The 22,578-nt window shown below is 46.5% G+C and overlaps 1 protein-coding gene across 2 annotated transcripts in view; it reads left to right on the forward strand.

The window, feature by feature from the left end:
• ELK4 (ETS transcription factor ELK4) overlaps positions 1-21,445 on the forward strand; it is a 21,590-nt gene extending 145 nt beyond the window's left edge. Inside the window, exons 2-7 of one of the 2 annotated variants that reach the window (XR_005955399.1) lie at positions 1-105; positions 8,242-8,457; positions 9,713-10,642; positions 12,199-12,315; positions 13,574-18,439; positions 20,488-21,445. Coding sequence is in view for 1 of the 2 variants with exons in the window: in XM_041470482.1 (XP_041326416.1) it covers positions 8,251-8,457; positions 9,713-10,642; positions 12,199-12,315; positions 13,574-13,672 (1,353 nt within the window). In the remaining variant the exon portion in view is untranslated. Of the gene's footprint in view, positions 106-8,241; positions 8,458-9,712; positions 10,643-12,198; positions 12,316-13,573 lie in introns of both variants that reach the window. The other variant, XM_041470482.1, reaches the window with a different exon arrangement.
• The last annotated feature ends 1,133 nt before the right edge of the window (positions 21,446-22,578 follow it).

Raw genomic sequence — 22,578 nt, forward strand, 5'->3', positions numbered from 1 at the left:
CCGGGATGCGGCCCCGGCGGCCGGGCCGGGCATGAGGGACGGCGGGGGGGCCGCGCCCAGCACCGGCACCCGACGGCACCCGGGCACCGGCGGGGCTCCTCCTCGGTGAGCGGGGGCGGAGGCTGGCGGGGAGCGGCGGGCCGGGCTGCGGGGTGCGGGCGGTGCCCCCGGCGCTGCCCCTGAGGGCTGGGAGCGGGCACGGAGAGCGGCCGGGACCGGGCCGAGCCTGGGGCGCGTTGGGATCCAGGCTCGAGCGGCTTCGTTCAGTCCTGGCGGTGGTTGGAGGGATCCTGGAGATTTTTGGGTCCAGGAATTGGTTTTTTGGGGTTCAGGGGGTGTTTGGAGTTTGAGGTTTGTTGGTGGGATCCTGAGGATTTTGGGATCCTGGAGATTTTTGGGTGCGAGAATCGGTTTTTGGGTCTAGGGGTTGTTTGGAGTCAGAGGTCGGTTGGTAGGATCCTAGAGATTTTGGGATCCAGAGGTTGGTTCGTGGGATCCTGGAGATTTTGGCATCCAGGAATTGTTTTTTTGGGTGCAGGGGGTGTTTGGAGTTAGGGGTTGGTTGGTGGGATCCTGAGGATTTTGGGTTCCTGGACATTTTTGGGTGCAGGGGTTGTTTGGAGTGGGATGTTGGTTGGTGGGATCCTGAGGATTTTGGGATCCTGAGGTTGGTTCGTGGGATGTCGGAGATTTCTGGGTCCAGGAGTTTTTTGGAGTCAGGTTGGTGGGATCCAGGAGATTTTTGGCATCCAGGAATTGGTTTTTTGGGTCCGGGGGTTGTTTGGATCCAGGAGTTGTTTGGATCCAGGGATTGCTCACTGGAATCCTGAGTTTCTTTGTGTCCAGGGCTTGCTTGGTGAGATCTAGGATATTTTTGATCCAGGAATTGGCTGTTTGGATCCAGGGCTTCCTTGGTGGGACGCAGGGAATCTTTGGGTGCAGGAGGTTTTTGGGTGCAGGGCTTTGCAGGCTGAGCCCAGCCGTTGTTTGGATCCAGGCTTTGGTTATTTGGCTCCAAGGGCTGCTTGGATCCAATGGCTGCTGGGTTTTTTTTTGTTTTTTTTTGTTTTTTTTTTTTTTAATTCCTCACCACTGTTATTTTTTTTTCATCCTCCCGCACTCCCCTGTCTGAACTGGGTGGATTCCTGCCCACATCAATAGGGGAGGCAGAGGAGAAAGTATGCAAATCCTGCAAATCCTGCTTTTTATTTGCTGTTCTCTGCTACACACACACACACATCCCATACCTGTATTCCACCTCCAGCTCCCTCCCTTCCTCTCCATGCCCAAAAATCCCCAGCAGGGCTGGACAGCCTCCAGAGCTGGGCTCGATTTTTAACTGCTGAATGAATATTTTGTCTGGATTTTTGAGGAGCAGCTCCTGAGCGAGGCAGGGGTTTGCTTTGGAGGCTCCAGCCGTTCTCCACTAAGGGAGTGTAGAATTCTGCATCTCTCTTGTTTAATTCCTTTATTTTACACATGTAAGAGGCTTTTACCTGGCATTTCACCTGTGTGTGCTCTGGAAAAGGTTTTGGACAGTAGGTTTGTGGGTTTTTTGGGTTTTTTTTTGACAGCAGGCTCTTTCTGAAATTAATTAAAATTGATAAAATCCTAAAAGTACCAATTCAGGTGAGTCACAGCCCTGGGAGCTGGAAAAGCTTTTAGGAAAGGTTGATTAGGAATTGGGATTTCTCTCCCCATCCCATTCCCACTAATGCCTGACACGGGGATTTCGGCTGGGCTGTTTATTTTTAGGGTCTCTGTGCCTGTTTGCAGGGAATAGTTGTTCCATCACCATGGCAACGGGGCTGAGTGTACCATAAACATTGTTCCAGGGGAGCTTTTCCAGCTCTAATCGCATTCCCTTTTCACCATCCAGAAGGAATTTTAACCTGGGATTTTTTGGGGTTGTCGCTGCTCTGAACTGGGGATGTTTTTCCTTCCAGCAGAGGGATTGTGCCTGTGCAAGCCAATTTAATCTGCTGTTGGTAAACACTCGGCCCAGATGAGGAGGAAGTGAGTGTAATCTCCTTAGGAGCTTCCAGGAAATCAGATTTTTTTCTGGCTCACTTGGGAACAATCCCAGCAGGGTCACAAACCCATCAAAGGCTTTTTGGTTTTGAAGTTTCTCGTCCCCTCTGTGTGTCCTAAACCTTCCCTGGGCTCTTATATCCCAAAAAAAAAAAAGAGTTAGGAGAGGAATAATGCTGATCCAGGTGTGGAAAATCAGGGAAATTTGGGCTGTCCATAATCAGTGATGGGGTGTCAGTCGTGCCCAGGCAGGGGTGGAGGAGCAGAGGGATTGCAGCAGCTGCAGGAATTGCACAAAATAGGCTCTAAAAATCCCCTTTTCCCCCTGTTTTCCGTCAGGTTGAATATTAAGAGTCAGGTGTGATAATCAGAAGCATGTTTGATAACAAAAAGGGCCCCTTTTGTCTCTGTGTCAGGATTAAAATACCCCCAGAAATCTGCTTGGCTCCTCTGCTGCCAACCTGAGTCTGCAGCAGAGTCCCATGGAAATCCTGATGTCATTGTTGTCCTTCATGGCTTGTTCCTGATCTTGGCCAATTCAGAAAGGCCAGAAAACACTGAGGAGAAACTGGAAAATACAAAAAAAAAAGAAATATTTCTTTCTCAGGATTTAGAAGCTGAAACAGTTGGTTCCTAACCCCCCAAATTTTTGTTAAAACACCTAAATTTCGTTTCAAGCGGCTCAATTTTTGAGCCAACGAGACAAAATTTATTGCAACATTTGTTTTGAGTTTAAAAAAAAAAAATAAAAGAGAGGCTTGGAGTGGGATTAGGCAATGAAAACTCTGGAGCAGCTCTTATCATGAGGACATCCTTCAGCATTTCCTTCCAAGGAACTTCCTGCCTTGATAACCACGGCTTCTCCTTCACAATAATCTGATTTTCCTGCCTGGGTTGGGAGCAACAGTGCAGGGAATGCCAGAGGCAAGGGGAAAACAAGAATTTATTAGAGGTTGGGCTGCTTTTTCCTTATTTTTCCTTGATTTTTGTTAGTTATTAGAGATGGTTTGATTGGATTACTACTTGGAAAGCTTCCAGGGGTTGGGATTTTTTAAGGGAGTGTAGAATTCTGCGTGTCTAGTTTGAATTCCTTGTTTAATTCCTTTATTTTACACATGTAAGAGGCTTTTACCTGGCATTTCACCTGGAAAAGGACTCAATTCACATCAGGTTTTGGTCAGTAGGTTTGTGGGGTTTTTTGGGGTTTTTTTTTGACAGCAGGCTCTTTCTGAAATTAATTAAAATTGATAAAATCCTAAAAGTACCAATTCAGGTGAGTCACAGCCCTGGGAGCTGGAAAAGCTTTTAGGAATGGTTTATTAGGAATGGATAAAACTGTTGCTTGGTTTTATTTTGATATCCCTTTTAATTGGACACTTCATCAACCATGTCCCACAACAAAAAGGATGGGGATGATTTATTTATTCATTTATTAATTTAACAAAGAAGGGGGGGAAAATCCTGCTCAGGTTTTGAGGTTTTTCAATGTGGATTTGAGCCTGTGACCTCCAAAATTCTCCTTCATCCACCTCTGTTTGTTTTCCTGGAGCAGCCACCAAGGCCTCGTGTCCACAGCAATATTGCACAAGAATGATGGGCTGCAGAATTCCTGCTGCTCGCACACCGTGCCCTTCCCAAAGTGCTGAAAATCCCTGGCATGCCTTTGGGAAGGGCTGCACAGCAAGCTCTGCTCTCCTGGATTTTTCCTGGATTTTTCCTGGATTTTTCCTGGATTTTTCCTGGATTTTTCCTGGATTTTTTTTTCCCCCTTGGATATTTTTTTACATTGGATTTTTTCCCCCAGGAATTTTTTCCCCCCTGGATTTTTTTTTTTTCCTCCTGGATTTTTAACCCCCTTGGATATTTTTTTCTGGATTTTTTTCCCTGGATGTTTTCCTGGATTTTTGCTGTATTTTCCTATAATTTCCTGGAATCTAAGCCTTGATTTTCTCACCTGCACCACGAGCTTCCCCAGACCTGTTGCTGCCTTTATTCCAGTTTTTACTTTGGGGCTAGAAGCCCTTTCTGTGTCTCCCAGGGCCCTTTTTGGGGCTGTCCCCTGGCTGTGACACTGGCCCAGCTGTCACCCTGCCAGCTCAGCCGTGCTGGGGATGGTTTTGCTCATTGCCTGGGACATCCTTTCCTTTCCTTTCCTCTGGGCTTTTCTTCCTGCCTGGGGGCCTGACAAGGATTTTTTTTATTCAGCCCATCTGCAGAAGTCATCAGGCTGCAGATGCTTTAGCAGAGGCTGCTGCAACAAATGGAGGTGAAAGATTATTGGAGATTATTTGGTGTTGAGTCAAAGCACAGGAAGTCTGCCTGAAGACCTCGAAGGAGGGGGTTAGGACTGGCCTAACCCCCTAATCCTGCCTTTACTCCCTTCCCAGGGCATACAGAGAGTGAATATTTGGATTTTTTGTGCCACTTCCTCACATTACCAGGAAAAGCCAAACCTCCAGGCCCTGTAATCCCACAGAGGGGAAGAGACAAATCCCAAATCCTGGTTTTTCTGGATAAACTCCTGCAAAGGCCAGGCCTCCAGCAGAGCTGCAGCAGCAGGGGAGGCTCAGGTTTTTTGGGAGCTCTGTGCCAAACCCTGGCAGCTCCTGCTGAGCTCCCAGGGTCACCCGTAGGCGTCGGAGAAGATCTCAAGACAATAATAGTGCTCTATTTTAGCTCCCTCATTACAAAGCAGAGCTGCCCTCTGCCTCTAGCAACTATTTTTTCCTCCTGCTCACATGGTGCAGGAAGGGAAAGGCTCTCAGCTTCATTCCCTTTTCACTTTTCCTTTCTCCACGGGCTCTTAGGAGGGAAAAGCAGCTTCACAAAAGGATGGTTTGCAACGGGGTGTTTGTAATTATTGGTGTGCTCGTCCTGGAGGAGCAGCTGGGTTTAGCAGTTGGGTTTAGGAGGGGTTTTTGTGCTGCTGGAGAGCTGTGAGAGGAGAAGAGTGGGGCCTTTTGAGGAAATGCAAAAAGTTGAAATGCTGTTTACAAACTGAGAGAACGTTTCACCCTCAGTCATGTGGGGCAGGGGGTTCTTGAGCCACTTCTCATCCCTGTTGGTGCCCAGGGGAGGCTCAGGAGAGGCAGCAGCTGCCTCCTGCCCTGGCTGCTGGAGGAGACAAAACCTTTTCCTCACGTTTGGTGGTGCTCAGCTCACCCGTGCTGGTTTTCATTTTACATCTTGTGTGATGGTTTTTTGTTTTTTTTTTATATTCTGCTTTTTTCCTGGAGAAACAAGAGTTTTTTTTATGTATTTTTCTAGTTTGGTACTAAAGTTAAATGAGACACAACATTGTCTCCTCATACACATTGGACTTAAATGAGACACAACATTGTCTCCTCATACACATTGGACTTTCCCAGGTGACAGCTCTCTGCTGGACTCTGAAGGGGCAAAATCCACCTGTGATCCCATTGCTTTGACCAAGGTTGTTTTCTGGCTGTCCCTGTGGATAGAACCTCCAGAAAAACTCCACCTTCCCCATTTCTTTGAAGTTTCCATGAGGTTCCACTGCAGGATCTCCATCATTCCCTGGAGATGAATGCAGTGAATATTTAATAAAGAGAAATATTCATTCTGTTTTATGCAGTAAAACCCATCCATGAACAATTCCAGAATACTCTCTGCTCCTGTCCAGTGACAGCCAGGGGATCAGTGGGGCCTCTCCACCCTTTTAATGTTTCTTAGAGAAGACTTTTCCAAGCTGGGGATGTGCCATGTGTCCTCTGAGTGATGGACAGAATCGTGACACGCCTGGAGCTGCAAATGCCAGAAACATCAGGAGGAACTTGATCAGAATTGCTCTCCAGTACAGTCTGTAACTCTGCCCCTGGCTGAGGATCCTTCCAGCTGGAAAATGCAGGATTTGAGCAGCGTGAACTCTTTAACTTTGGTAAACGCTCCTCAGAGCGGCTTAGCTCATCTCTGGGAAAGGTGTTGGGTTTCTTTTTTCTGTTTGTTTTTTCAATATCTAGTATTTTCCATCATTTTGGCCACTCTTTGTGTGCTGTTTTACAGAACTTTGTGCTGCTCTGTGCTTCTCCAGCTGGATTCCAGACCAGCTGTGACCTGGGCAGCAATGCTTGGCTTGGGTCAGCTTGGAATTAACAGCAAGGTGCAACTTCCTCAAGGGAAGCAGCCCCATGAAATAACACCAGTTCAGTTCTGGGATGAAAGCTGCGTGGATTTTTAGCAGGAGGGGTGGGGAAAAACAAACAAAAAAAAAAAAAATCCTTTGCCACTGTGAAATCCTGTTGCTAATCTGATTTCCACGTTGCATCAGTTTGGTGCAGTGCTCCCAGAGTGCTGGAGATAAACGCAGCGTGGGAATAAATCACTCAGCTTCGTTTGCCTGCTCTCTCTTAGCACATCTCCGTGCTCCTGACAGCTCTGCTGGGTGGCAGAACCAAGTCCTCGTGCTCTGCACCACGTGTGGCTGCATCATCCCCCTGGAGAACGAGGCACGGCCCTGGTGTTCCCAGCCTGGGATGCTGGGGGTAAATGGCAGCACCAGGCGGTCCTGGAAGGGTTTAAAAGTGTTTTTCTGGTCCCTAAATCCTGTATGGATCAGCTGGCACAGCACACAGCAGTGTGGGAAGAGTCTGGAAGCGCAGCCTCCAGTTTCTTCGAGTGCCGAGCAATTAATTTGGGCAAGCAGGGAGCTGTACGTGTGCAGTAATTAACAGGGAAAGCACCTCGGGCCAGCCTAACGAGGGGGTGTGGGTGTCCTTCACTTTGAGATTGTTCCATGTAATTGCAGCAATTTACCTGCCTGGATCAATGTCACATCAGCCCGTGTGCCATGAGGCAGGGATTCTGCAGAAGGGCTGAAATGCCACGGGCTGTGCCCAAAAAGGTGCCATGGCCTGGGGGCACCTCGTTTCCCCCAGAGCCCCGTGTGAACTGTCAGCTCTAATCCTGTCCCAGGGCTCCCTGAGTGCTCAGCCTCTCCCCTGGACACAGTTCCCTTCCTTATATAGGGCTGGCTAAGTGCTGGGCACTAATGAGATTGGAATAAAAGGCTTTGGGAGCAAGGATGAGCTGGCAGGGCAGGCTGAGCCTGGGTACACAGGGACATCACCCAACACCAGCCTGGCTCCTGCTCCCCGAGGCTGGGCTTGGTGCTTTTGGTTTGGAGCTTGGGATTAGTGTTTGAATATCAAACTCACCCAGATGGAATCCCTGGATCCCATTTCCTAGGGGGAAAAATGTAGTGCTTATGTATATCCAGTGTTATTCACTATCCCAGAGCATTTTTCCTCTGTTTTTATTTCACAGGAAGAAGTTTAAGCTGTGTTAATTGAACAGTTCTGGACTAAGAGAATCTATAGGACTGGCTGAATTAATATTTTGTCTGGTTTAATTCACACTGTATCTTATCCAGAATGATGAGTGTTGTGCTGAAAAATATTTGTGGAAATACTGTTTGGTGTAGTCAGAAATGGTCGAGGTAAAATGTTATCTGCCTGGTCTGTCCTTGATGAATTTATGCCTCATCAGCTTCAGAGCAGGAATCAACTGGCAGATATCAGTCCTAGAAAGCCCCAGCCTAAATCATTGACGTAGGTAAGACATGACAGGAATTAAGAACTGAGCACAGGCAGTGTTTGCAATAGTTGTAATTTAGTTTTGTGTTTACTCTCATTAAAAAAAACAGGGGTGATACCTGGAAAACAAAGATTTGAAGGGACATTGGTGTGATTGAGAGGCTGGAATGGAAACTGAGGGGGAAATTGTGTTGTTTTGGCTCTGGCATCTTCCTGGAGCTTTGCAGTTCCTGGTTGTGCTGTGCTCCCTCTGAGGTGGGAGCAGGAGGGGAAGGAGGAGGTGACGGGGTGGTTTGATCCCTACCTGGGTGTACCTGAGCTCTTTCTCACAGAGCAGCACAAGCCAGAGTGGGTGAACATGGAACAACTTGGAAACATTTTTTTTGGGGTAGTGACTCACTGCAACTTACCCAAAGTGACCTGATTTAGTTAAATGAGGCTAAATATAACCCATGTGAAAAGTACTGACATGTGGGAGGAGACGGCAGAGTTGGCACTCAGCCCCTCAGTTCTGCAGGGAACATCTTTCACGACTGGTGACTAATAATTTTTTACTCTTGCTGGCTTTGGAAATAACAATCCCTGCTCCATTTCCCCCCACCTTGTAGGGAGAGAGAAGGGAAATGCTCCGGGCTTAACCTGCCTTTGTGAATTGCAGCTCTCTGCTATGGACAGTGCCATCACCCTGTGGCAGTTCCTCCTCCAGCTGCTCCAAGAGCCCCAGAACAAGAACATCATCTGCTGGACCTCCAACGACGGGGAATTCAAGCTGCTGCAGGCAGAGGAGGTGGCCAGGCTCTGGGGGATCCGCAAGAACAAGCCCAGCATGAACTATGATAAACTCAGCCGGGCGCTGCGCTACTACTACGTGAAGGTAGGGTGGAAATCCTGCTCCAATCCTTATCCCTCTTAGCTAAGGAGATTTGTTTCCTCCTCCTCCAGGGGAGGGGTGGCACTGCTGTGCCTCTGCCAGGTTGAAGGAAGTTGGGCTGCTTTGTTTAAAGGTGTTGGGTTGGTTTTTCATTTCGTTTATCGCTGCGCTGTTTCCTCCTCGCCGGTTGTTTTGGGAGGTTCTGGTGGCTTGGTGCAAAGTGGTGGCTTGGTGTTTTTGCTAATACAAATTTGCCTTTGGATCCTTATCCCCCTTCCAAAAATAAACACCCTTGCAAGGGTTAAAATCCAGGTAAAGCACAGAGAGTGAGGATGATGATGGAGAGCGTGAATATTGCACCACTTCCAGATCTTTTTTCTCTTTACGTTTATTTCTTTCAAAATAAACATTTTTCATCACTAAGTATTTTTATTTTCTCTGTGCATTCAGAATTTCACCTTGACTTTGACCATTGTTTTCAGCTCAGCAGAGTAAGAAGCTTTTGTTTATCCAACATCTTCGAGTCTCACCTTTGTTTCCCTTTATCCCACGGCTGCTCGTGTGTGAGTGGAGCAGATAAAAATAACCCCCAGTTTCTGAGGAGCCTCAGCCTGGAGCAGGTGGGAGGTGCTGCTGTTCATTACTGGGTGCCACAAATCTGCCTCGGTGCTGAGAGATCTCAGCAACAATCAGGGGATGATAAATAAGGATAATTCCAAGTCCAAAGTGTGTGTGGCATTTCGCTGAGGAGCAAAACAAGTTTGACAGATGCTGTTCTGTGGTATTGAAATAACTGATTAGCCTGCATTCTGCTGACGAGTTCAGCTGCTTATTTTCCTTTATTATCATCTTGTTAAGAATAAAGGTGGTTTGATTTGAAGTGCAAGCTCTCAATTCTGCAGTCCTGGAGAAACCCTTCAGCAAGTTCTTCTGTTAAATTACCCATAGTGTTCCCAGCTGAGTGATCCTTGCTGGGGGTAATGGGCATTTTTTGATGTTAAACAGGATTTCTTGGCAGTTTTTAGTATGTTTAATGTCAGGTTAAGCTCACCTGTTGCAGTGTTTTGTCTGCCAGCTCCGAGAGCAGAACTGGAACACGCAGGGTGTTTTTAAAACAGGAAAAGAAGAAACATTCTTTTTTTTTTTTTTTGGCTGAAAGATTACAGACTTTAATTCCTCTGCCTATTTTAGGCAGTGTTTGTAGGAAGAAAATTAATCTGAAGAAAGGTCTAAATATACTTTGTCTTCTTCCCCCCAGAATATCATTAAGAAGGTGAACGGGAAGAAGTTCGTGTACAAATTCGTGTCGTACCCAGAGATCCTGAACATGGATCCCCTCGTGGTGGGCCGGATCGAGGGGGACCCCGAAATGCCCGGCTTTGGGGAGGTCACCAGCACCCCCAAGGACGTGGAAAACTGTGGCAAGGAGAAATCCCAGTCCTGTGCTAAGTCCTCCAGCCGTAATGACTACATCCACTCAGGCCTGTACTCCTCCTTCACCCTCAACTCCCTCAACTCCTCCAGCGTGAAGCTCTTCAGGTCCATCAAGATTGAGAACCCTGCCGAGAAGCTGACGGAGAAGAAACCTCAGGACCCCACCCCTTCTGTCATCAAGTTTGTCACCATGCCCTCCAAAAAGCCTCCCTCTGCCCCTCTGGTCTCCACCACTTCAGCAGTGGCTGTCACCTCCACGGCTCCTGCCACCCCCGCCGTGTCCTCCTCGCTTCCCCTGGGCTCTGAGGAGACTCTGCAGACCCTGGAGACGCTGGTCCTGCCCAAGCTGAGCGTCCCTGAAGCTCCTCCAGCACCTTTGCCAAACCTGAGCGCCAGCTTCACCCCGACTCCCCCCATCTCCTCAGTTTCCCCCACCCTGCAGGTGCCCTCCACGCCCCCCTCGCCGCCCCTGAGCTCCAACCCCGACCTGGACATTGACACGGACATCGAATCTGTGGCTTCCCAGCAGCTGGAGCAGGCCCAGAGCCTCCAGCACCAATCCCCAGAGCCCAAAGAGCAGCAGGATTCAGCTGGGCTGGAGAAGGAATTTGCAAATCACCTCTCCAGATCGAAAAAACCCAAAGGGCTGGAGCTGGCTCCCACTCTGGTCATCACAGGCAGTGATCCCAGTCCTCTGGGCATCCTGAGTCCTTCTCTGCCAACTGCTTCTCTTACTCCAGCACTTTTCTCTCAGGTGACCAAATCCCCTTTAAATTCCCTTCCTGGTTTCTTTTTTTTTTTTGTTTAAACTAACAATAGTGGTGATGTTATGCTTGAAAACAGCAAGTGGGAAGTGAGTAGTTCATTGTATGCAGAGATTTGAAACTCAGGATGTCACTCCCTACTTGTTTTGTTTTGTTTTTTTTTTTAGTCAAACACAAATTTGGTGTTAATTCACCCCAAAGTGTGCCCAGGTGCTGGGCATGCACACAGGGCTGGCATGTGGAGGCAAAACCCAAACCAGCTCCAGCAGGATCTTTGTAAACATTGCCAGGGGAATACTGAATTATTCCTAAATCCTTCAGCTGGGCCTGAAATTCCTTCAAAACCAGACCCACAGAGGTGTTTGCTGAGCTTTTTTTACTCGGTTAGTAGCGTTTAGCTAAAGCCAAAGTCTTGTGAGCAAGCAGCAATAAGAGCAGCTGCTTAATTTGGTTGTTATCTTTGTGTGGGAAAGGAAAGCTTTCATGTCTCATGGAAAACTTGGAAGGGAACTGAATCCAGCAGGGCTGTTAAATCATTCTGTATCTGTGTGATCTCTCCCCTGCAATAAATTGGAATTAGAATGAAACCATGGGGAAGCTGCTGGTTGAAAACTGAAGTGGCTGAAGACAGGGGAGAAGTAAAAAAAAACAAAATCCAAGTGGAATTGTTCTTTTGGCACCCTGGGAAGTGCTTGGCTGGTGAACCTGGAATATTCAGGAGCTGGATGGAAACTCCTTTTGTCGTTGCTGGCATTGTCAGTGGCACCAGGAGCAGGCTTGTGCCCACTGGATTTTTCCTTTTGAAATCCAGTATCCCGCTTTTCCAGAGGGCTGGATTGGAGGAGGAGCTGCTCTGCTGTGGCTTCCAGCAGGATTTGGGAATAAAAAAAGGGTTGGATTGCTCAGGCAGGGAAGGGAGGGAGAGAGGGCTGGATGGGGCTGGCAGGGAGGAGGAGGAGGAAGGAGGAGAGGGGAGTTCTGGCAACTGAGGGGGTGTTGTGGCTGGAATTCTGTGGGAAAAGCTGGAATTTCCCTGCTGGGATTCCAGGGGAAAGGCTGGAATTCCATGGGGAATGCTGGAATTCTGTGGGAAAGGCTGGAATTTCCTTCCTGGAATTCCGCAGAAAAGGCTGGGGATTCCGTGGGGAAGGGCTGAAATTCCATGGGGAAAGGCTGGATTTCCATGGGAAAAGCTGGCATTTCCCTGCTGGAATTCCATGGGAAAGGCTGGATTTCTGTGGGAAAGGCTGGAATTCCATGGGAAAAGCTGGCATTTCCCTGCTGGAATTCCACAGTAAAGGCTGGAAAAGCTGGAATTCCATGGGGAAGGGCTGGAATTCTGTGGGAAGGCTGGAATTCCAAGGGGGAAAGGCTGGAATTCCGTGGGAAAGGCTGAAATTTCAGGGTAAAGGCTGGAATTTCTCTGCTGGAATTCCACAGTAAAGGCTGGAAAAGCTGGAATTCCATGGGGAAAGGCTGGCATTCCACATGAAAATCTGGAATTCCATGGGAAAGTGTCTGACAGCTGCTTCTCGTGCCTTTTCAGACTCCCATCCTGCTGACCCCCAGCCCTCTGCTCTCCAGCATCCACTTCTGGAGCACGCTGAGCCCCGTGGCTCCTCTCAGCCCTGCCCGCCTGCAAGGTGCTAACACCCTCTTCCAGGTGAGTCCCCATTCTCCAGGGATTCCCAGTCCCTTCCCCATTCTCCAGGGATTCCCAGTCCCTTCCCCACTCTCCAGGATTCCCAGTCCCTTCCCCATTCTCCAGGGATTCCCAGTCCCTTCCCCAGCACACCTGCAGGAATCACTTATTCCCAATATTTGCAGCAGAAATAAAACAGGAGCTGTTGGTTTCCCCGCTGTTGTAGCTTCTGAGGGCATCAGTTTTATTTTTTTTACCTGGTTTTATTTCAGGATATTGTAAATGTTGGTGTTTTAGGAATGGTTGGAATTAACTGCAGCACAGGCTGCTTTAGAGATAGATGACTGTTCATTTTTAGGTCTCTTCTTCCTGTAAAAAATTTCCTCCCTGTAACTTTTTTTGGTTGGGATTTTCCTGAGTTTTAGAAATTTTCCACGCTATTGATTGCTCCAATCATTTCTGGTGAAAAATAGTAATTAATCTCAAAACTAATGAGGAAATGTAGTGTGTGTTTGATCTCTGTGGTGATGTGTGGAAAAGTTTTTGATGATTTTTATGGAAGAAATCCATAAAATTCTGCCCTGTGAGGGTGGAGAGGCCCTGGAACAGTTGTCCAGAGAAGCTGTGGCTGCTCCTGGATCCCTGGAAGTGTCCAAGGCCAGGGTATTTTTTACTATATAGGAAAAAATCCACTATATTTGAGAAAAAACCCCTCCTTTAGTTGTAATTCTCATGTTTTTTCCTCACACTTCCACTCTGGCACTGGAATTACCACGTTTGCTGCCTGAATTTGCTGAGGCAAAGGGTAGAATTTAATCAATTTAATTTTTTTTTATTTAATTTCTTTGAAATTAAAGAATTTAATGAAATCTTCTGGGTTGGGATCTGTCATCTCCATGGAGATGAAGGAAGTTCCTCATCTGTACCATGAGCACAGGGAATAAACAAGGAGGGCTGAAATGACACTGGATATTTCAGCCTGGAAACAGCTGATAATTAACTGAGGGGCAATTTAGACCCAGTTTTCCTCAGAACCTGGATTAAAGTCACATTTTAATGAGGATATGGGGCAGTGCTCAGCTCAGGGGTCACCGTGACACTGCTTGGCATTAAAAAATAAATTAAAAGTGAGAAGCCAAGAGCATCCTTGAAATCTGGGGTGGTTTTGCTTTTTTGTGTTGTTGCATTTCAGTTTTTTTTCCCCTTCTTTGTGCACAGATGTGGGAAGAACATTGAATTAAAGTGTTTTTTTTTTACTGATTCTTGTTTTATCTCTTAGTTTCCATCCGTGCTGAACAGTCATGGCCCATTTACACTCTCTGGACTGGATGGACCCTCCACCCCTGGGCCCTTTTCCCCGGATCTGCAGAAGACATAGCACATGGAATTCCTGCAGAAGGACACAGTGGGCAAGGCAGAGATGGGACACTTCCCTTCAACCACCTTTTTTTAAAACAAGCAGTTTGTAATTCCACAGAGATTCTCAACAGTTGGAGTTGTTGCCATTCCTGAATCAAAAAAAAAAAAAAAAAAAAAAGCCTTTTTTTGTGCAAAAATTCCCCCTTTTTTTGGAAGAACCCAGGTTGGGAATGTATATGCAAACGCCTTAATAGGAGCTGCAGCTCCAGTCTCTTCTCCTCCTCTGTTTGGAAGGTTTTTTCCCCATGTCCAAAAGGAATTTTGGGTGGTGTTGCAGCAACTGAGTCTGCACTGACTGCAGCAAACAGCACCAGAGGAGGCTTTTCTCTGTGACTCTTGGAAAAAACAGACAAACAAAACTCTGTTCTTCTGCTTCCTGTGCTCAGCAAGGAGAACCCTGAATCCTGATGGAAGCTGGCATTCCAGGAAAAACTTGGGAATGGGGTGTGTGCTGCCAGCTGTGCCCTGGGGCACCACAACTTGTGCAGCAACAAAAGCACTGGGGCTTTTCTGCTGCCCTTGTGTCATTTTTTTTTTCTTTTTGTTTTGTTTTTTGCAGGGAGAAATTTTTTTTTCAAGGATTTATTCCAAGTTTATGTCCAGGACACTTCTGTGGAGCCCCTGGGAGAAGAGGTGGGGCTGGATTTGGGATGCTTCCCTTCCCAGGAATGGTTGGGATGAGCTCCTTTCACTTCTCACAGAGTTTGAATGCTGGAGTCCAAACATTTCTTGTGCCACAGCCTGGGAGCTCCCTGCTGGATCAGCAGGATGGGAGGATTTTCCCTGCAGTTTTGGGGGATTTCCCCTGGGTTTTGGGGGGATTTCCCCTGGGTTTTTGGGGGGATTTTCCCTGGGTTTTTGGGGGGATTTTCCCTGGGTTTTTACCAGGGAAGTTGCTGCCTGACCTGCAATTCCAGAGCCCAGCAGTGTGAGTGAGAACAGCAACATCCCAGCAGTAGTGTTGCTCTTCTTTCCCCACAGTTCTGGAAAAGCTTCCTGCTTTTCCCCACGTGGAAAAGCTCCTCTTTTGCCAGCTCTTATCCCAAGTTCTGCAGTGGAGCTGTTGATTTTGGGTTTTTTTTTTGGAGGGAGCACTGACCCCAAACCAGGTTGAGGGATTCCATGGGGTTTAAGCTCGTGGTAAATCTGCTTTCACCTCCTTGGTGTCCTGGATTAATGATGCAGGATTGTTTCCCAGAGCCATTGGAGGTGAGATGGAATTTCTAGGTGGATTTTTACACCTCAGGAGGCCTTTTAAGAAAACTGAGGGGTGAAAAAATGAGAGCTGCTCCTCTCTCAGCCCCTCAGCCTGGGAGTGTTGGGCTGTGGGTCTGTGTCCTTCCAATGTGGGGCATCTGATGTCAGGCAGCAACTTCTGGCTTTGAGTTGGGCGTGTCAGAGGATCTTCCCCATCAAATATTCCCAGAAAACAGATGGAGACATCTCTTTCCTTCACCATCCTCTGAGCTGCCACGAGCAGAGGAAGATTTTCTCCTCTCCAGCACGAGGAGCTGACAGAGTTTGCTGTAAATACTGCACCTATTCCATGGATAAGTGGTGAACTCAAACTTTTCCAGAGGTTTTTTTTTTTCTTTCCTTCTGCCACTTTTGCAGGCTTGGAATTCCCTTTAAAGCCACAACACCCAGGACTTTTCTTTTCCTGCAGTGATGTTCCCTTTCTATCTCCTGACATTGAGATACAGAAAAACCACTTTGGTGTGTTCCTGACGTGACACCTGGGACAGGTGGGTGGAACAGAGTCGCTTTTTTTGGGCATTGTTCACCTGCCCAGGGGAAAAGTGGGAGAAAAAAATACTCCTTTTTCAGGTGGAGAAGCAGGGAGTGAGCTCATGGAGTGACCTGTCTTCCTGTTGGCTCCTGTCAGAGGCAAAAAATGCTTCACATTTAGACATCAGCAGATGCAGGAGGAAATTCCTGCGCCAGCAGCTCTTAAAATGTGCAATATTGACCTTTTTTTTTAATTTTATTTTTATTTTTGAAACGCAGAAGCGAAGCTGCAGGTGATCATGAAGAGCAGGCATCTGGAATTTTTTTTTTTGGTTTGCATGTTTGGAGCCTGCTCTGGGAAATTTCTAGAGTTTGTATAAATAGCAGCACTTTGGTTGGTTCAGGTTGGCCAATTTTATGCCTACCAAATACTTGGACTTTTGACATTTGCAGGCTGGGATTCGAATTGAAAATTCATGAATGAGCACTAAAAACTTGCAATTTAATTGCTTCCCTTCCCCCTTGTTCCCCTGTGGAGAAAAGCCAAGTTTAGCTGTTGAAAATTTGTGCACTTAATTCTTTGTGAGCTTTTATGGCTTTGGGCAGAGGGTCAAGCCCAAAAAATGTTATTTGTGGGCTCCTGCTCCTCTCCAAGAAGCTTCCCAAAATTGCTGTGCCACAGAGATCCAGCTTTTCCTGTGGAAATGCAGCCTGGATGGGAAAGTTTCCACCAGGTAAAACACGAAAAAATAAAAATGAGGCAGGAAAAAAAATCAATGTGGACAGGATGAGAAGCTCAGGAAGCGGCTGGGAAAGCTGATGGGAAAGGGAGAGGAGGTGGGAGAGGAGCAGCTTTTGCTGCCTTTTCTCCACTGCAATTTTCAGGTCACTGAAGGGAATATTTCCCTGTTCATGTGCTGCCTCTTCAGGCCCATGCACTGACAGGGAGCTGCCAGCTTTTCCTGGGTCACATTCCTGACAGAGCCTCCCTGGGGGCTCAGCTCTGTCAGCTGCTGGTTCTTTAGGTCACTTCAGGAGCAGTTTGTGCAGCTCCTCACAACTTGTTTTTAATTTAGCCTAAGGCAGGTGGGGTTAGAGTAGATTCTGGTTTAGTTCTGTACCGTGGTGATTTAAAAAAAAAAAAAAAAAAGGAAAAAAAATTTAAAATGCAGCATTACAGAAGCTTTTTTTTTTCTTAGGTTCCTGTTGCTGGAGTAGCTTTGGTTTTGTGGAATGCTTGGTAATTTTTGCATCAGTTTGTTCCTGGCTGGCTTGGGTTTTGTGGAAGGTCAAAGCATTTTGGTAGAACAAAAGAGTTTGGTGGAAGACAGACAAGAACCCAGCATCCTCCCCAGCCTCTGGAGGTGGGAATAAACCCCTACTGTTGGTCACACCTTCCATGAAACCCAAAAATTCTAATTCTCTAGGATTTAGGGAATCCTGGAAGCAGAACTCGTGTCTTGCTTCTGGAAATCTTTTTATTTTTTTGGTTTATTTTTCCATGGGGAGCTGCTGCTGCTGCCTGGCTCTCTTTGGGATCCTGGATTTTCAGAGTTCCTGGCAGGAGCAGCTCATGGAGGCAGAAAAATGGCCCATGGTTATAGAGACCTTGGTGTTCTGTCTTTCCTGGTAAAAAGAGGGTGATGGAGGAATTTTGGGTTTTTTTTAGCAGCAGCTTTAGGTTTAGAGCTTTCTTTCAGATCTGTCCTCAGCAGGGGATGCAATTCCTGTGCCCAGATTTTGGCACATTCAAGCTCTGTTTTGCAATAGGAAGGGATAAATAGGAAGGGATAGAGTCCCTGGAGTTGGACAATTCCTTGTTTTCACTTGGAGCATCCCCAGGCTTCACACCCATGGAATCTTTGGGGTGATGGAGTGCTGTGTGAGAGCAGAAGGGCTTTGGTTGGGATCATTTCCCCCTCTGATGCATTTTCAGACCTCAGCTATCTCACAAATGGAACACTTTGGGTTTTTGATGCTGATTCTGAGGGCAGTGAAGCTGCTGAGGTGCAGATCTCCCTTCTCCAGCTTCCCCCAGCCCAGGGAGCTGCATCCCTGGGGATTCCTGTGGGTTCCAGCTGGGCTGGCTGGGAGTGAAGGGCTCTGCTCCCCTCCTGGAGCTTTTCCTCCCACTGAGATCAGCTCTGCCCCTCTCTTGTGGGTTCATTCCTTTATTTACCTTGTTTTGCTCCTGTTTTCTGGCAGTTTTTGATGTGCTGTGCAGTTGAACCTCTCCCATTTTTAAGGCAGATTTGTTTCCAGTCCATCTCAGTGTCAGCTCTGGAAATCAACCTCAGCAGAGGGTCAGGGAACGTTAAAATCCACAGGAACTTAGAAACTTTTGAGTTGTGGGTGACTGTTTTGGTTTGTTTCCTTCCTCAGGTCTGTGAGGAATAGAATCTGGATCTGGAAGAGTAGAAATGGGGGGGAAAAAAAGAAAATAAGAGACCTTTTGGCCTCTGAGCTGGTGGGATGGGGTGGTTTTGTCTTCAAAATCAGAGTGGGGTGTTGCAAGCAGCCCCTGAGAGGAGCTCAAAATTCTTGAATATTCACTCAGGAGCTCTCCAGGGTGTTTGATGAGGGTGGTGCTGCCTAAACAGAGGTTTGTGGGTTGATTTGGAGTTAATTAAGCAGCAATTAGCAGTGGTTGTTGAGTGTGAGCAGATCCAGGGGAGTGGGACAGGTTGGAGCTGCTGGAATCAGAGCTGGCAGAGGAGGATTTTGGGATCAAATGCAATTGATCCCAAAAGTTTTATGTCCCTTTGCCTTGGGGAATGCTTATTCCCCTCTGGTTTTAGAGCTGAGAAGTTGATTTGGAATAATAAAGCTGGAAAAAAATTAAAAAGGGAGAAAAATCTAGGGAGACACAGCAGTTGTGTGCGAGATCTGGAATTCATCTGGGGGTGAATCCTTCTCCAGCAGGAATTCTGGGAGGCCAGAATCCTGGGAATCAGCACACATCCAGCAGCAGCTGCTCCAGCTTCCCTGGGCTGGGCAGGTTTTTTGTGTCTTGGGGGGATTTAAATCAATTTCAATCAATTTTTAGTTCCCCCATCCAGCTGTGTGCGTTGTCCTGTGCATTCCTGGAGTGCACATCTGGTTTGGGAAGGTGGTTTTGGCAGCTGCTCCAACTTCGCTGGGCTGGGCAGGTTTTTTGTGTCTTGGAGGGATTTAAATCAATTTAATTCAATTTTTAGACACTCCAGCACCCCCATTCCCATCCAGCTGTGTGCCTGTGTTGTCCCCCTGTTCATTCCTGAGGCTTTTTTGGGGCACAGAATTCACTGGGAGTGACTGGGGAATGGAGAGGTGGCTCTGGACAGAGAGAAATCCTTGGGAATGGAACCAAATCTTCCTGCAGAGCCTGATTTTAGTCAGGAGGACAAAACAGAGGAGCCACAAGGGCAGTGCTGCCCATTCCTGTCGGGATTCCCTGAATGGCTTGGGGCAGAAAGGTGAAATTTTGGGTTTGGTGTCAGTAAATCCCGGACTGAGGGATTTTATTCCTGCCTTTGTGCCAGGAACAAGCAGGAATCAGGAGAATGTGTTCCCTGCAGGTTGTTTTTCTGTCTGACCACAGGTGGGCAAGGCCCTGTTTCTCCCTGGATATTCCAACATTTCCCTGTTGGAACAACAAAATATCTGCTTCCTATAAATTATTTTGGAACAAAACCACTCTAAAAACTGGCAAAAAATGAATTTTGTTTCCACCTCCCAAAGAAAGCAGCAGATTTTGCTTGTGGAGCTCTTCCAGGCCCTGATGAGAAGCACACTCAGAGCTGAAAAATTGTATTTTTTTTTTAGATTCCTCAGTGTTTAAGTCTGCCTGGAGCACACGTGGGTCATGCCTGGCAGGATGTGTTCCCAAAAATCCATATAAATATCCCCATCCTCCCTCTGAGCAGATTCTGCACTCTGCAGTGGCCACTTTGAAATACTTTGCACTCCCTTGGGAGGTTTTTTTGGGGTTTTTTCTTCTCTTTTAGCACTCAAATCAATCCTGCCCCAGCGTGCACTCGTGAGTTGCCAAAGGTTTATTTTTGACATTGTTGGTTGCCACATCTCCTGTAAAAAAAAAAATGTCTTAAATGTGTTTTTGAGTAGTTTTGTGTGCATGGAACAAAAGTTTGGGCTTGATTTCAAAGATTTCTCTGCTGAGCTTGTGTTGGAGGAGGTTTTCATCTCAAAGCAGGGGTGGAACAGGAGAATCCTGAGCCTTTGGAAATCAGGGATCTGAGTGAGGAGAGGCTGCAGCTGATCCCAGCCCCGTTTCAGCAGTGCTGTACCAATAACTGGAAGCTGTTGTTGTTTATTTTGATTTTTTCCCTTTCCTTTAGGGTGATTTTTCTGTGTTTTTTGGAACACAGGAAGGCTCTGAGGGTGGCCTGTGCATGGATCCTGGAGTGTGCTGTGTGCTGGGGTGGGGGGCTCCAATTTTCCAATCCCTGGCTTTGCTCTCAGCTCCCTGGGATGAGTTTTGGGGCTGTATTTTTATTTTTCCCTAGCATGTCCTAACCCCTCCAAGCTTTGAAACCGCTTCCTAGAATTGTGTTGACTTTTTATTTTTCTGTTGTTATTGTGCTGTTGTTCAGTTGCACAGAGTTTTGTTTTTTTTTTTCTGTATAAAATATACTTTTGAAACGTTTCATTCTCTGTGAACAGGGTTGAGATTTATTCTTTGTAGCTTTGAAAAAGATCCTGAAATTCCCTTTTCCAACCTGTTTTGTAGCCTGTTGCAGTGTTACCAGATGGCCTTATGTACGTCACAGTGCTTTGTGATGGGTACAGTAGCACATTTAATGCTTCTTCCCCTCTGTTTTTAGAGCTGAGAAGTTGATTTGGAATAATAAAGCTGGGAAAAAGAAAAAAAAAAAAAAAAAAAAAAAAAGGGAAAAATTCCAGGGAAACACAGTGGTCATGTCCCCTACAGGAGATCAGGGCAGCTGGAATTCATCATCCTTCTCCAGCAGGAATTCTGGGAGGCCAGAATCCTGGGAATCAGCACACATCCAGCAGCAGCTGCTCCAGCTTCCCTGGGCTGGGCAGGTTTTTTTTGTGTCTTGGAGGCATTTAAATCAATTTAATCAATTTTTAGCCACTCCAGCACCCCCACCCAGCGCTGTGTGTTGTCCTGTTCATTCCTGGAGTGCACATCTGGTTTGGGAAGGTGATTTTGGGGTGGTTCCTTGCTGGAATTTTCAGGCTGAGCTGGATTCTTGGCAGTTTTTTGGGAGCTGGGAGCAGATCCCTCCCTCTGGAATTCTGGGCTGGAGTTTTGCCTTTCCCAGTTTTACCTGGCTGGGATTTTCAGAACAATCAGTGGGGGAAACTCCCCTGAAAGCAGCAGAAAGGGGGAACATTTCCAGTGGCTCTTTCCAGAACAGAGTTGCATTTTTCTTTTCTCTATAAATATATATAAATATATATATATATTACAAATTCAAGAGGCAAAGTTATGTTGTAGTGAGTGTCTGAAACTTCCTGCACTGGAGACTTTTCTGGACAAGACAACTGTAAAAGTCACCCCTTGTTCCAGCCAGGTGACCCTGCCTGGGACAGAATTGCTTCTCAGTCTAACTTTTTATTTTTAAATACCTTATTAGAGTATCTTAATGCCATTGTGTTTAAAAAAAAATGCTGGTATGTAATGCAAGTACATAAATAGCCAAAGTTTTCAGTAATTGTTCAGTGTTACTAAATTTTGCTTTTATTTAACCTTCTGAGATAACATTTAGGAAGACCTTCAGCGTGGAAATCATCCTGAAAATTCAGAGTATGAGCAACTGGATTAGGGCAGGGATGGAGTTGTTTGAGCACATTTCAGGTTTGAATACAATCAGGAGGCAAAGCTTTTAAGATGCAAAACTTTCTTTGCACTGTCCTGACACTTCAAAGTGACAAATGCTGCTTTGGCAGTGGCTCTTTGGGAATTGTTATTCAAACATCATGAAGGTCTTTCCTGAGAAATCAGGTGACTTTTTTCTATTGCTTCGATTTATAAAAATCAATGTATTGCAATTTTTTTTTTTTTTTAAATGGGGTGGGAATAGTTAAAGAAAACTATTTTATGTAAGAACTGACAGAGGGATTTTGCTTTGTATAATGCAAGCTGGCTTTAAAAAAAGCATTGTAGCAAATTATTCAAGTCAATCATATGTTAATAGTTATGTGCAACCAGACATGCAAAACAATTGTATTTTTTTAAATAAATATTTTTAACAAAGTTTCTGCTCATTTGACTTTTTTTTACTTTCAGTAGAGAAAATAGACAGTTACAGCTGCAGGGGATGTGATAAGGAGGGAATTCATCAGACCTCGAGGTAAATTGTATTTTAAAGTGTTGCTAAATCAGGTGCTATTCTGGTGAAAATTTCCTAAAAAAGGATTTTTCCCCCTCTAAGTAGCCAAAATGGAGATTGGAATTACCAAGCCCAAGAACTGTGATGATGGATTTTAACTGAGAGGAGACTGAGCTCTGTTTTACCAAACCTGCCAGGCCAGAATGAGAGATGATTTCAGAGCTGCCAGCCCTGCTGTGACACAAACTGAGGAGATTTCTTCCCAAATTTTGGTGCTCATTTCCTCCCAGCAGGGCCCAGAGATGCTCTCATGCTGGGAGGGGCTCAAGGAAGGACAGATTGAGGGTTTTTATTTTGCTGTAAATGGCTTTTGCAGTCTGTGGTTGTTTCATTCCGGGCGATTTATTCTGGGCAGCTCCAGGAGAGGAACAGTGGCATCCTGTGGAGCTGCAGAAGAATTACAGCCTGGATGGGTTGGAATCAAATCCCAGAAGGGTTTGGGATGGCAGGAGTTTAAAAACCTCCTCATTCCATCCCAGGGTGCTCCAGCCTGGCCTGGAATTGGGTTTGGTTTCATTACAGGATCACAGAATCGATGGGATTTGAGGCAGGACGGTGTCCCTGAAGTCCAGGGATGAGCTAAACCCAGAATTCAGCTGCATTGACCCGATCCAAACTCACCTTGAGCGAGGAAAATGGCAATTCAACAGCTCCAGGTTCTGTTCTACAGGAGTCTGTGGAGATATTTAATGGCAGGGAAGAGCTGCTGCTTGGAAAAATGGAAATTTCCCAGAAAATTCGTGGCTGCCCCAACCCTGGAAGTGTCCTAGGCCAGGCT

This window comes from Pyrgilauda ruficollis, unplaced genomic scaffold (assembly GCF_017590135.1).
Source record: "Pyrgilauda ruficollis isolate IOZ18807 unplaced genomic scaffold, ASM1759013v1 scaffold247, whole genome shotgun sequence".
Taxonomy (NCBI): domain Eukaryota; kingdom Metazoa; phylum Chordata; class Aves; order Passeriformes; family Passeridae; genus Pyrgilauda; species Pyrgilauda ruficollis.